This window comes from Equus caballus, chromosome 7, assembly GCF_041296265.1.
Source record: "Equus caballus isolate H_3958 breed thoroughbred chromosome 7, TB-T2T, whole genome shotgun sequence".
Classification (NCBI taxonomy): domain Eukaryota; kingdom Metazoa; phylum Chordata; class Mammalia; order Perissodactyla; family Equidae; genus Equus; species Equus caballus.
Window position 1 is genome coordinate 75,299,231 of NC_091690.1, and position 14,848 is coordinate 75,314,078.

General features: G+C 39.4%; 1 protein-coding gene and 1 pseudogene across 1 annotated transcript; both read left to right on the forward strand.

Moving 5' to 3' along the window:
- OR51H14P (olfactory receptor family 51 subfamily H member 14, pseudogene) lies at positions 5,809-6,664 on the forward strand (annotated as a pseudogene).
- On the forward strand, positions 13,419-14,427 carry OR51T6 (olfactory receptor family 51 subfamily T member 6). The gene is given in 2 exon segments (XM_014741586.3): positions 13,419-14,375; positions 14,377-14,427. Coding segments are annotated over 2 exon segments (1,008 nt in total).
- Positions 14,428-14,848: the final 421 nt, after the last annotated feature.

A 14,848-nucleotide genomic window follows, 5' to 3' on the forward strand; every position in this document is an offset into this window, starting at 1 on the left:
TAAATGAAAGACGTCAGACAAAAAAGACAATACATTGTACAATTTCATTTATATGAAATTACTAGTAAAGGTACACTATAAAACTAGAAAGCATATCAGCAGCTTCCTGGAGCAGGGGACAGGCACAGGGCTTACCTCCAACCACCATCAGGGAATCCTTGTATGTGATGGAAGTTTTAAAACTGGTTTGGGGTAGTAGTTTCACAATTGTATAAATTTACTAAAACTCTTTGAATTGTACACTTAAAATGGATAAATTTTATGATTTGTAAATTATACTATGACAAAATAAATAGCAAATTAAAAAAAATGAATAGGAGACTATTGCTACAGTCTAGCTGAGCAGTCAAGGTAAGTTTGCTAGTGTAGTAGAAGTGAAGATGAAGGTTTTTGAAGTAGGTGGAACGTATTTTGGTTTGGACTCAATAGGCCTTGGTAATGGATTGGATATAAGGAAGAGTGAAAGAAAAGTCTGGAATTTTGTTTTTTGTTTTACTTTTGAGGAATATTAGCCCTGAGCCAACATCTGCTGCCAATCCTCCTCTTTTTGCTGAGGAAGACTGGCCCTGAGCTCACAGGTGTGCCCATCTTCTTCCACTTTATATGTGGGATGCCTACCACAGCATGGCTTGTGAAGCAGTGCCATGTCTGCACTGGGGATCTGAACTGGGAAACCCTGGGAGGCCAAAGCGGAACGGGCCAGCCCCTGGAATTTTGGTTTTAGCAGCTGGGTGAATTGTGGTACTGTTAGTGTGATTTATTAAAGTTAACCATAAAGAGATAGGAAAAAAAAATTTGTGTTTGTTTTATTGTACTCATCATGCTAATTTTGAATTTCCTGTTTGATACCCAAGTAGAATTATCAAATAGGATGTTGATCTGAAGATGAAGGCAGAATTCAGGCCACAATATATACTTTTGGGGGTAATCAACATATAAATGATATTTAAAACAATGGGATTTGATACTATCACTCAGTGAAAGAGTGAAATTAAATTATTGGGCAAAAGACCAAATAAGAGACACCCTAACGCTTAGTGATGTAGGAGAGAGATAAGTCATCAAAAGATATTGAGGAGTGGGAACTAAAGCAGAAAGAAAATATGGTATCACAAAAAAAAGAAAAAGCAAAGAAAAAACACAGAAGAAAGTAACTTAACGTTGAGGCAATTTTCCATTGTATTGAATCCAGCTGATAAGGAGAGTAAGATGAAGAATGTTCACTGGGTTTAGCAATAAGCAGGCATTGGTGACATAGGCAAAGACAGTTTCAGTGGAGTAGGAAAGAACTCTTAGTGAAGTGAATGCAAGAGGGGATAGGAAGTAAGTGGAACCAGAGATTACAGATCCCCAGTGTTGAAGGGCATTGCTGTGAAGCAGAGAAAAGGGTGAGAGAGTAACTAGAAGACTTGTGGAAACGAGTGAGCTTTTATTTTACTTTTTTCCTTCCTTCCTTCCTTCTTTTGTTTAGAGAGAATTATAAAGATTAGGCAGTAAAGTATATTTATATTTTGATGTGGCTAGTGAGGCACCATTCATATAGGACTGAGGTTGATTCTGCTTTATTTGGATGGTTGCCATCACAGTTTTGCATCAGGGAAAGCTAGGTCCTCTGAGATCAAGGCAAAGACGACCGATGTGCCCAGAAGCCTGAGTCTACAAAGACTTTGGCAATGGGGCATCTCCAGGAAGACTGATGCTTTTGTCCCCAGAGGATCACTCCAGTGGGAATTCTGGACTAGGGTGTGACTGGTTTTAAATTCCTGGCTGTACTGCTGCGGTTGTCAGCGTCAGAAATGACTCTCACCTCCTACACTAGGCTTTGGGTGAGATGGGGAACAACCTGAGATCTGGGTAGTACTTTCTCTGAGGATGCTGTCACAGAATGGAGGGGATTTTAGTGTGGACAGTGCATGGAAAAATCTTTAGACATCAGGATTGAGCGGTTGGAGTGAAGGAGGTCAGGTCTATTGAGCTCAGGCTACTGTTTGGTCTGGAATTTGAATTTGATGGCAGAAGTCGTCCCTGTGGCTAAAAGTTAATCCTCTCCTGTAGGGCTAAGGAGAACTTCAAAGCATAATCATCAGCACACCTGGATTTAAGTTTTAGTTTGGGATTTGGGTCAAGTTAATTAACTTCCCTGACCCTTGTTTTACTTGTGCATACCATGGCAACAATAAACATTACTTTTCTCATAAAGTTTTGTGATCATTAAATGAGATAGCATATGTAAGGGGCTGCAAACAGAATCTAGAGCATAAATAAGCACTCAATAAATATTTGACATTTTTATTATTAAAGGATTAAAATAATTTAAAAATGTCTGCCCATTGTCCTTTCCCTTGTCCATATTGGACATCTTATAAAGCTATTGCTTGTGACTTCTACATATCTATAACAGCTTAGAATCACCGAAGTCTCAGCCAGAATTATTTCTCCATTTCCTTCATTTTTTTCATTAAAATAGAAAAATAGTCTAATTGTAGATGTGAGAATTAAGTGCTAATTAGAGAAACAAGAGCCTTGCAAATTTTTGCCCTTCCCTCCTAAGTCCCAGTTCAAGGCAAAGAGCAAATATATTCCTTCCTCAGGTGAAAGACTAGTTCATGTCTCCTACAGAGGACCAATGCAAGGGGTCAGAACTATGTTGCAGTCTGTAGTTCAGATACTTTAAGAGTATAGTTTTCTCAGTCCTGTCCTTTAGGGAATAGCTCTTCCACCTGGCTGCCTGGGTGGAAAAGAGCATTGAATTCTAGTTCCATGGTAGATAGAAGAGAAAAACTCTCATTGCCACTTCTCCTCCACCTCCGTCCCCATAAACCTTTCTTAAGCCACAGAAGCTCCTGCCCTTCTGCTGTGAGGGAAGTCCAGGTTTGATCCTCTCCATAGTCTGCCACTAGTATAGCTGGAGAAAGAATTAAGCTGAGTCCACCTGATGATACAAGCTGGACATATTGGCCCATCTGTAAAGCATGTCTTTGTTCAAGCCCAGCCACACATTCCACTCCTGTATCTGATCTTGATTTTATGTGTTCTTTGCTAAGGGTCTTAGAAGGAAAAAAGTTGCTCCTTTTGATCCTCTGATTATCATAACATGTCTAGTACTTAGCAGGCATTCAACAAATTTGTTAGTGCCTTCGAGTTGATTCTGACTCTTAGCAATCGCCAGGGCTGACTATTCAACACATAGGAAGTCATTAATCAATAAATTAATTAAACATGGAAAGATTTTCCTGCGTTCATGAGATCTTAAAGAATCAAGAGCCTCATTTGCCATCCTTATCTTGAATTCTGGAAGGGCTGTGCTGGTCTTTGGGATTAAGCTCCTCAGATGGTGAGTACGATGTTTCTTTTGTGGTCCTAGTCCTTCAGAATCAGTTTCCTTTACTCTTCTCTTCCTCTAACTGATTTTCACTACCCGTGACTCTTACTGGTACATTATTCTTTCATCTTTGATTTCTCTAGGACCCACTACCCCCTTCCAATAAATCCTTTCCAGCACGCATTCACAGTTAAGTGCAGAGTCACTGAGCTCAGATCCTAAGAATCCACCATCTTAAGCACTCAATGGCCACCACCTGCAAGCCGCTGATATTTAGTGTTGGACTAAATTGGCTGAGGATGGAGACATTTAGGTAATATAGAATTTGATCAAAATATATAAATAATATGTGGATAGGTAGATACATCTAGCAGCATACAAGTAGATTTTATGGTTTATGAATATTTTGAGAGATCATTTTCACAGTTAACCAAACATTACAAAGTTTATAGATAATAGATGAACTTTGGTTATAGCTAAACTTTGTTGAGTGTTTATTATTTGCCTGGTGCTTATCTAAATTCCCTATCAATATTCCAAATGTTTACTTTTAACCATCCCATGGTAGGTGTATATTATTCTGACTTTAATTTTAAAGAAATAAGGAATGAAGCACAGAGATTATTAAGTAACTTGTCTGACATATTAGAGCCGGATGCAAACCCAGGTGGTCTCTCTCCAGTCTTTAGTTTTAAAGCATTTTCCCATTCAAAATTCCAGAAAAGAAACAAAGACAGGGAGACACATGTGAAGACAGACATGTTATGCAGTATATAAGTGAAAGACCCTCAAATCCAATTGTATCTAAGATTTGTCAAGAGATCAGCTAGAATGTTGGTATCCTTTAAATCTGCAGTCTGTAGGACCAGTTTTGCAAATTTCAATAGAGTTCTCTGCAATGATGGAAATGTTCTAAATCTATACTATCCAGTACAGTTGAGTTTTCAGTTCCAGGGAAACTGACAACCAATCTGAACAATGTTTGAACTTGTCTTTTGGGAGATTCTCCATGGATGGATTTCATCTGACCGAATCAACTGTTAGTTGTAAAACTCTTTGCAAGTACTAGAGGGAATTCTATTCCCTCAGGAGTAACACAGAGATGGATCTCACAATTCCTTTGCACATGCACCTTAGGACAGAGAAGTCTAATTGCAATGAAGAATATACTGCAGAAAAAGACAGGGCTTGAGTAAATAAGACTGGATGGGAAGACTTGGAATGTTTCTGAAAAGGGACTACAGCCACTCCTCTCTCACTCCTCTGAGTTTAGTTTTCTACTTCTGCCATAATAAATTACCACAAATGCAGCGGCTTAAAATATTTGTATTTATTATCTTACAATTCTGTAGGTCAGAAATCCAACATGTCTCTCTCATGGCTAAAATCAAGGTGGCAGCAAGTCTGCCTCCCTTTCTGAAGACTCTAGGGAAAATTCTGTTCCCTTTTCTTTTCCAACTTCTAGAGGCTACTCACATTTCCTGGCTCCTGGTCCCCTTCCTTCATCTTCATAAGTCATGTCGAGTCCTTCTCATACTGCTTTCTCTCTAGTTCTCTGCAGCTGGGAAAGTTTCCTCACTTTTAAGGACTCATATGATTGATTGGACCTACCTGGGTAATCCAGGGTAAACTCACAATCTTAAGATCCTTAAATGACATCCGCAGTCTTTCTTGCCATGCAAGCTAACATAGGCACAGGTTTCAAGAATTAGGATGTAAACGTCCTTGAAGACCATTATTCTGCCTGCATTGTGGTTCCTTCTAAAGGCTGCCTTGGGAGCCAAAGTAACTTTTCCCTCCATCACCTGCTGCAAACGCAGGTCCTTTTAGTGTCCATACACTCCTAGGAATGTAGGTGGTCAGAGCTTTAAAGTCCTTAAAGAGTTTCCGTTTTCCTCTGTCCCACATCATGCAGGTGGAGAAATTGAGCCCCCAAGGGGATCATGTCTAAATCACAACAATTTCAGATCGCAATCAAGATACACACACATACACAAATATCTGCATATCTGTGTTTATGGACAGTCATTATGTCATGTTTCTGCTTGCTAATATTTCCATTCTGGTTACTGGCATCGGTGTTCATCACCCACATAAATGTACCAGACCAAATTCTTCCTTAGCAAGGAAGCAAGTTAGCTAAGTCCTTGATGTTTCCAGATGAATTCTATCCCTACTGAGTGCAGGGGTTGATGGAGGGATTTTTTTTTCTTTCTCTGAGTTATTTTAGCATATAGTCAGTAATGGAATTATTGCCTCATCGGGCAAGGCCATCAGTATCAGTTTCTGTATCAGACTGTAAACAAAAGTGTGTTAAAATATTTGTCATTCCCTCTTATGGCTACCATCTCAATACTTATCGCCACTGATTCTAATTGAAGCGGTTTGACTTAATGAGTTCTCTTTTTGTCTAGTCAAACATCCATTCCAGTATGTCACCATTCAATCAAACTACTCATAAACACAAGACTTCCACCCTGACTGAGATTCCAGAGAAAGACTTTTGGATAGTCTCGCTTGTCTGTTTTCTTTACAGTAACATATTCCTGGGTAATATCCTCACCCTTGTTGTCATCAAATTTGAGCAGTCTCCGTGAGGCCATGCATTATTCTCAGGCTATGCTAGCTGCCACGGACCTCAGCCTTTCACTATCTTCCATGCCCACCATGATTGGTGTTCACTGTTTCAACTGGCATTCAGTAACCTTTGACTCCTGAATCACTCAGCTGTTCTTTATCTATACCTTTGGGGAAGTGGAATCAGGTGTTCTGGTGGCCGTCGCCTTTGATCACTTTGTGGCTATTCACTTCCCTTTGCACAGTGCTAGCATTCTCACTCATGGAGCCATTGGCAAGATTGGAGCTGTAGTCCTGCTGCAGAGTGTGGGGGCTGTGCTCCCTGTGACATTCGTCACCGAAAGTCTAACTTTCTGCCACTCCAACATCCTCTCCCATGTATACTGCCTCCACCAGGATGCCGTGAAGCTTGCCTGCACTGATACCCGTGTCAATAGCATCTATGGCCTGCTGGCTGTGATCCTCATTATTGTACTAGATGCCTTGATCCTTTTGGTTTCTTACTTTCTAATCCTCTAGGCAGTGCTGGGCAATGCTCCCCAGGAAGAGAGACTCAAAGATCTCAACACCTGCCTCTCTCATATCTGTGCAGTGCTGCTCTTCTATGTGCCTCTCATTCGCATGGCTGTGATTCACCACTTTGGGAAGCATTTGTCACCAGTAATACACATGCCTATGGCCAATATCTACCTACTGCTCCCTCCTGTGCTCAGTCCTGTTGTGTAGAGTGTCAGGACCAAGCAGATCTGGCAGCGGCTTGTCTGAGTGTTCTCTGGGGGCAAGATTGGCCCTTAATGTTGTCCATGACTTCTGTGCAAATGCAATCCAGTCAGAGAAGAATATCAAATGCAACACGGTCCAGTAGAAATTCCTGCAGTGAGGAAAATGTTCTAAATCTCTGTTGTTTAACACAAAAACCGCTAGCCACATGTAGCTATTGAGCATTTGAAACTTTGTTAGTGCAACCAACGAACTGGATTTTTAAATTTTGTTTAATTTTAATTAATTGGAACATAAATGTAAATAGTCACATGTAGCTAGTAGCTACTGTATTGAGCTGTATAAAGCTAGTGGGTTTGATGTGCCGTTGCATAGTGATTTTGATGAAAGCAAGAATTTATCACAGATAACTTAAGTAAAAATGTGAACTTTTCTTTCTTGAAATGGTGTATAACAACTTTTCAACATTTATATACAATAACATTTACTCTTTTTGGTATATAGTTCTATTAAGTTTTGACAAATGCATAGAATCATGTAACCACCACTGACACAAAGATGCAGACAAATCACGTCACTCCCTGAAATTCCCTCATGGTGCCTGTTTATAGTGAACCCCTCCCTCCCTACCCAATCCCTGACAGGAACTGATTTGTTCTCCATGCCTGTAACTCTTCATAGTAGTCTTCCACGTCTGGCTTCTTAGCATAATGCATTTGAGATTCACTCACACTGTTTTGTGTTTTGTATTTTGTTCCTTTTTGTTGCTGAGTAGTATTTCTTTGTATGCCATTCTTTAACAACATTTTCAAGAAAAATTCTCAGACTGTTTGTGCTCCATGATAATCACTCCAATATTCAATGCTGAACATTTATTTTCTTTTGTTTTTTGTCCTACTTTCATGTTCTTAGAGTATTTTTTATAAAAATAAGTTATGTGTGTGCAATTGGTTGGAAGCAGGAGAGAAAAATATTAAAAAGAAAATAGCAGGTGAAAAGTATGAGAGCACAGTGCATTCAGTGAGCTGGAAGAATAGGGAACTCTATATACACTTTAGATTTTAATTTTCAACCTCGTTTCTGTCCAGAAGCTTTTCTGACATGACTTTTATTATGTTAGAGTTTCTCACACTGTACTATTATTACCTAACAGCATATCTTCCCTGCTATTCTACAGACTTCAGAAGAATAGGAACACTTTTTATTTCACTTAAGTCTATCTCAAGTACTTAATGTAGCTCACCATATGGTGAACACTCAATATGTGTTTTTTAAATTAATAAATGAATTAAAACTATGCTTTATCAAGAGTTATTTCAGGGCCGGCCCCATGGCCAAGTGATTAAGTTCGTGCGCTCAGCTTCAGCAGCCCAGGGTTTCTCCAGTTCGGATTCTGGGCGCGGACATGGCACTGCTCATCAAGCCATGCTGAGGCAGCATCCCACATGCCACAACTAGAAGGACCCACAACTAAAAATATACTACTATGTACCAGGCGGCTTTGGGGAGAAAAAGGAAAAATAATAAAATCTTAATTAAAAAAATGAGAGTTATTTCATGCTTCCTAACCTCTCTGTCTCATTTAATATTAGTAAGTCTAATTTGAAATTTCCAGAGTCACTCATTTTTGCTGATGAGAACCAATGTACAGGGGTGATGTTTACATGTGAGTCTGAACATTACTTGCTGCATAACTTTATGGAGTTACTTAATCTCTCTAGATAATTACTGGGATAGACATTTTTGCTCAGTGTGCCTGATAAAGATATAATAAGAATGTAGATGGGAAAATGTTTCAAGGAGGATAAAAAGTTGGGGATTATTAGATATGATTAGAATTATTAATTCATTGCATACTATGGAGAAGTGAATTCTGGTCTAAATGAGGCTTAAACTAGATGTGGGCATGCAGTTTGGAATCAAGCAATCTACAGGATGGACAGATTGAGGACCATGTATTACAACCACAGTTTCTGAAGAGATGAATGGAAGCTGTTGACCACAGAAGGCAGTATAGCATATTGGTTAAAATTAAGAGATTTGATGTAAGATAGACATAGGCTTAAATACCAGCTCTGTAACTTCCTAACTTTTAGGTGGGTAAAGTTATTTAAAACCTCTCTGAGTTTCAATCTTCTCATCTATAAAATAATGGAGAATAATACTTAATTCTTAAAGAATTTTGTAACTTAACTTGATAATGAATAAATATGACACGTTTAAAGGGTATAGTGCAATTTTTGACGTCTTATGAGTTCATCAAATGCTAGGTTAATTATGCTTAGAAAAGTAGATGGGCTACAGATGTGACTCAGTTAATAGGATGACTTCTTAGGAGGGGTTCTTGGGTAGAAGAGGAACCTGGGAAAGGCCAGGGGGACAACAAGACCAGTTAGGAAGAGTACATATTGGAGCAGAGAACAGACCGATGACTTTGCACTCTCCTGATCCTACTCTGGCTCCCTGGCTGAGAATCTGTAGCCTAAGGCGGGGTGAAGAAGAATGGTTATAGTTATCTGACCCAGGCAGGAAGATTTTGAAGACACCCATTATTGTCAGCCCCCAGGGCTAGGGCTCTGCTTACAGCCCCTGATGTATGGCGTTTGCTTGGGGCTGGGAGCAGGGTTTGAAGCTGTGTCAGGGAGATGTGTCTGTGCTGCTACAGAGGAATATGTTCCTATGGGTCCCATAACTCTTGCTTCAACAAGTTCGCTCACTAATGAAGATAGCTCTCTGTTTCCTGGTGACTCTACTGAGCTTCCTATAAAGCCCTCACCCTTGGGAGCTGGTTTAGTTCCTGCTTTGTGAGGAGATTGAAGAGAAGTTGATGGTGTCTCTTGCTGATGTAAGCAGGTAAGAAGAGTGCATGGATGGATGGAAGGGGAAGAGATTAAAGAGTGAGGAACCCTAGGAGAAGGAGGAAAGGGAGAAGAGCAATTAAATGATGGGAGCTACAAGGAATGTGGGATGAAGAAATGGAGGGGTGTAATGGAGCCTAGAACAAACTGAGAAATGGAGATGGAGGATAAGAAGGAACAGAAAGAGAAATAAAAAAGGAGATATGACTTTGAACTCTCTCCTCATGGCCATGACCTTTCAGCAATAGTCAGAATTACTTATTGAAGCTTTCTGTTATTCCAGATCCTACTTCAGCAGCTAGCATTGAGAGAAGAAAAGCAGGTATCCACCACAAACTTTTAAGGAACTCACACTCCAGGCAGATAAGAGATGACACTTGCATATACGAACTACCAATATCAGTCATACTTCATTATTAACAGTCAAATGAAAAGTCCAAGCATGAAGAGGTGTAGAGATTTAGAAGCAGGGCTGGGGGTTCAGGGTAACATGGCCTGGAGCTGTCAGGGTAGGTTCCACATTATGGAGAGAATAGATTTCAGTGTTGAGAAATGAATGGAAGGTGGGGATTGGTAAGTGAAGAGGATGGGTCTACACCATTGTTGATACCAGAAAGCAGGGAGGTTGACCTTTGGATCACCAACTTACTGAATTAGGTAGATCTTATCCAAGTGATTTAATCTAGCCTTCTGTATATAAATTGGTAGATGTTAGTTTCTTTCTGGCTAGTCATATGGAGAACTGAAGATAGAAAGCACTAGCATATTCTTTTGTTTAGTGAACAGTGCAGAGAAAATCTTAATAAGTTGAGGCACTGAATTTTGTCCTACAGCTGGTTCCAGAGTGTATCAGCTTACTGGATTTGGAGAGAAAGCTCTCAGCTTTCTCAACTTTTCTCTCATCCTTCTCCTGTCAACATATTTGCATTCCCTAGGAAACAAGTTCTTCAGCAGCAAGATGAGCCATTGTCTCCTTTCCTCCTACCCCTTTAAATCATCCAGTGTCATATTTTTGTCCTTTATGAGATACAGTTCAAAAAAGAAAAGATAACTGGTGTCTGCTTTATAGTTATCTTATCTCTTGATTACTCTTCCATTCCTAAACTCCTCTCTAGATACATCTGTATATACAATACAAACGTATGTGAGCATTCACATGCATCTTTAAAACACATGGACTGACTTCACAAATATTCTTCCTTAAATAATCCAGGAGTACAATGTTCTCTCCGTTATTTATTTCTTATCCTTATCCCTCCACTAAATTATATAGATATACAATAGAATATAAACAATTCTTGTATTTTAAAAGAAGAAAATTAGACTGTCCTAATGTTCAACTTCTCTCATAAGCCTGGCTTCTCTAATGGCCTATGGGTTAACGGCATATAGTAGACTATGGAGTTGGTGAATCTGGTTTTGAATTTTGAATCTGTATCTATTTTACCTTTGATATACTATTTTACCTTGCCGGGTCCATTTCCTTTCTTTAAAATAGGAGAGAAACATCTATATCATTTTTTCCTGGGATTATATAAAATTTTATGTAAGATGGCAAGCAAATATGGACATATACAAGAAATCTTAATTCTTTTCTTTTTCCCTTAACCTACCCTCCTTCTTCCCCTAATCTGCGAGGGGAGGTTTACTCTCCTTAGGTCCCCTGGTGTCTAGGGAAATGATTTCCCTCTGACTTATCCTTCCTCCAAAACTTCCAGGCTCTATTTATATTTCTCATCTAGTCTTTATCCATCTCTCTATCACCTATCATTTATTTCTCCATCCATCAATACATCTAATGTAAATTAGATTTTTGAGTTTTTAAGGTACCAATCACTTGTGCTTGTCTCTGGAGAAAATAAAAGGTGAACACATATATTTTATATTCCCAGGGAGCCAGTAATCTAGAGGGAGAAAGAAACGTGATCAAGCAAGAGAATTTTAGTGCTATAAAAAGCATTTTACTAAAGCACTGTTGAAGGAGAGTCAATAGATTGATTTCCTGCTGAAGAGAGATTTTTGGATGGTTATCACAGAGAAGGAGATTCACTCCCTAATATTCATGTTTGTCAGATTGAGAAGAAGAAGAATGAATCAGAAATCTCAACAGCTTTTGGTTTTCTTATCTGGCTAGTCTTCCCTCATTTCCCCATAGTATAATACCCTTTCATTAGTATTTTGCCTTGGCTTTTCACATTATTCGTTCCACTAGGCTGAGAGAGTTTTGAATGCAGAAACTGTTCTTTACTCATTTCTTTCTCTGTGGATGTCATCACAGTAACTGGCACTAAAATAGTCCTTCAGAGTCTGAGTAGTTGATTTAACTCAGCATGTTCATAATCCGTATTTCATTTGGCACTAGTTTTCCTGATTCTTAGTGTTCTTTCTCAACCACATATAATAATATTAATTATTATAGCAGAAAAATCAACTAGCTTTTTTTTTCCCCTTTGGAGTAACAAGTGATTATTTCTATCCCTATCCTCAGTAGACTAGAGAAGGGGGAGACAATAACTAACAACCCTTCATGTTTATCCTTATATAGCAACTGCAGAGTCTGGTACTGGAAAATCCTTTGTATCCACTCTGTCACCAGTGCAGAAAGGCTAGATTACTAAAAAATAAGAATACTCATGGCTGATCATATACACATGACAACTGGGATAGGTATATCATCCCTCATTAGTTCTTTTGATGACTAAATGTCCTAAGTAAAAATTTAAAAATCAACAATGATGACATCAGCACTCAGTGAAAAAGTCCTGAATAGAATTGTAATGGTCCTTTTAAATTTAGATTCCAGATTCTGCCTCCCATATGACACCATCTCTGTTTTCTTTGCAGTGCCATTCTATGGACTTTCTCACGCAGTGAAGTACCTGATATTCCAATTTGTGATGTCACCTCAATGTGCCTGTCCCTGAGTGATTCTCTTTTAGCTGTTAGTCTCTATTTCTATCTTGTTCATGCTTTTTACAAAAATGATTTATCAAATGCCGCTGACTGCTTCCCAAGCCTTTCACATGGCTGTTTTGTCAAGTCTTATCTACTATGCCTAGATTAGGATGCCTAACATCCTGAATTTCAGAATATTGTTTGGATTTTTTTCATAAGATTCATTAGGGCACTCTACTCACAGTGAGTTAGTTCAAAGTCACATGCAAGATATCCATGGGAAGGACGAGAAACAAGTACCCCAACGTGTAAGATGGAGAAAAGGAGAACAAGACCCAGTTATTTCAGTAGACCTGGAAAAGTACACAGAGAAATAGAATTAGAGCACAAGATGAATCTAAGTCCCATACACATGTGGAGTGGGGAATGGAGGAATTATAGGAACTATTCCCTTATAGAAAAAGGAATAAAGAAACCCTGATACCAAAAGGAGACTCCTAACAATCTGCTAGAAGAGGGTGGCTAATGATTTGGGTACAAGAATAACTCTGAATACGATATCCCAGACCAACTTCTAGAAAGGACATCATGGAGTATGCCACCACAGGTGCCCAGTGGCTCTCAGATGTGTCTCCATTATTTCTGGAGAAACTTATATAGCTTGGAGACTTAATACAAAGACTCATTGGTTGTAATTATGATTGCTGTTGTTTTGTTGGTGTGGGTGCATGCATGTGACATAAGTCTATAAGCATTTCCTACTTCAAATCAGGATGAATCTGGGCAATAGGGTGGGGATGAGCCTAGAGAGATTGATGGTTATAATAGAGAGAGGGAGAAAAATGGGGCCAGATTCTGACAAGAAAAATTCAAGATCCTGTAGAATTATGTGATAGGTACTATAATTACATTGGGGGTTTGGAATACAGAGAAAGAATTGTGTACTTTGGGAAGAGTTTATAAAAGAATTACGGCTTGAAAACAGGATCAAAATGACAATCACTATCGTTATTGTTTCTCTTTTCAGGGCTTGTCCCCAACCGACCATGGTAATTTACAATAACACCACCTCCTCCTCCTCAAACTTCCTCCTCACTGCGTTCCCTGGGCTGGAACTTGCTCATGTTTGGATCTCCATCCCTGTCTGCTGTCTCTACACTGTCGCCCTCTTGGGAAACAGCATGATCCTGTTTGTCATCATTGTTGAGCGGAGTCTCCACAAGCCCATGTACTATTTCCTCTCCATGCTGTCAGCTGTTGATCTATGTCTGACCGTCTCGACCCTCCCCACTGTGCTTGGGGTTCTCTGGTTTCATGCCAGGGAGATCAGTTTTAAAGCTTGCCTCATTCAAATGTTTTTTGTACATAGCTTCTCCTTCCTGGAGTCCTCAGTGCTGGTAGCCATGGCCTTTGACCGCTTCATGGCTATTTGTAACCCACTGAAGTATGCCACTGTCCTCACAGATAAGATAATCATGATGATTGGATTGGTCATCTGCATGCGACAAGTAATTTTCATCTTTCCCATGACTCTAGCCTTGAAGAGTGTATCCTTTCATGGAGGCCAGGAACTTTCCCACCCATTTTGCTACCATTCAGATGTGATCAAATACACATATTCCAACCCCTGGATCAGTAGCTTTTTAGGCATGTTTCTTCAGCTCTACCTGACTGGCACTGACTTATTGTTCATTCTTTTTTCCTATGTCCTGATTCTGCGTACTGTCCTGAGCATTGTGGCCCCTAAGAAGCAACAAAAAGCTCTCAATACTTGTGTGTGTCATATCTGTGCTGTCACTGTTTTCTACGTGCCGATGATCAGCCTGTCCTTTACACACCGCCTCCTCAGCTCCACCCCAAGGGTGATCTGTAGTGTTTTGGCCAATATTTATTTGCTCTTACCGCCTGTACTGAACCCTATCATTTATAGTTTGAAGACCAGGACAATCCGCCGGGCTGTGCTCCGGCTGTTCCAGTCTAAGTGTTCACGGGGCCCCAATGTGAAGAGATCTCAGAGGAGAGTGGGATGGAAGTGGAGAACTTGCTAGTACATAAATTGTATTTGAGTAGGAAAGGGATTTGAGTCCATGTCATCCTTAGGCATTTTGGTTACTGAGGCAATTTCCATTAAATTGTAGGACAGGAAGAAGAGATTAATTTTTCCCCTAAGCTTGCCAAAGAATTTAAAAGAAACCCTACAATTCAAAACCAAATTAATTGTGTATATGTCCCTCAAAAATTTAAAACAATTACATGGACTTCTGCATGTACTGAAAGCACAATAAGATCATTTTATTCCAATTTAATCATCTGCTTAAAAACAATAATTCTTAGACCAAAAATAAATGACAATAATTTTGTTTTTGCATTCAGCTGAACAAAATCATTTGTTTCTGTGGTCAAATTTCCCAGGGTGCAATGAAGATTTTTCCTTGAGCTGGTAAATGGAAAAGTTGCACGTGTACGTAAAGGCATG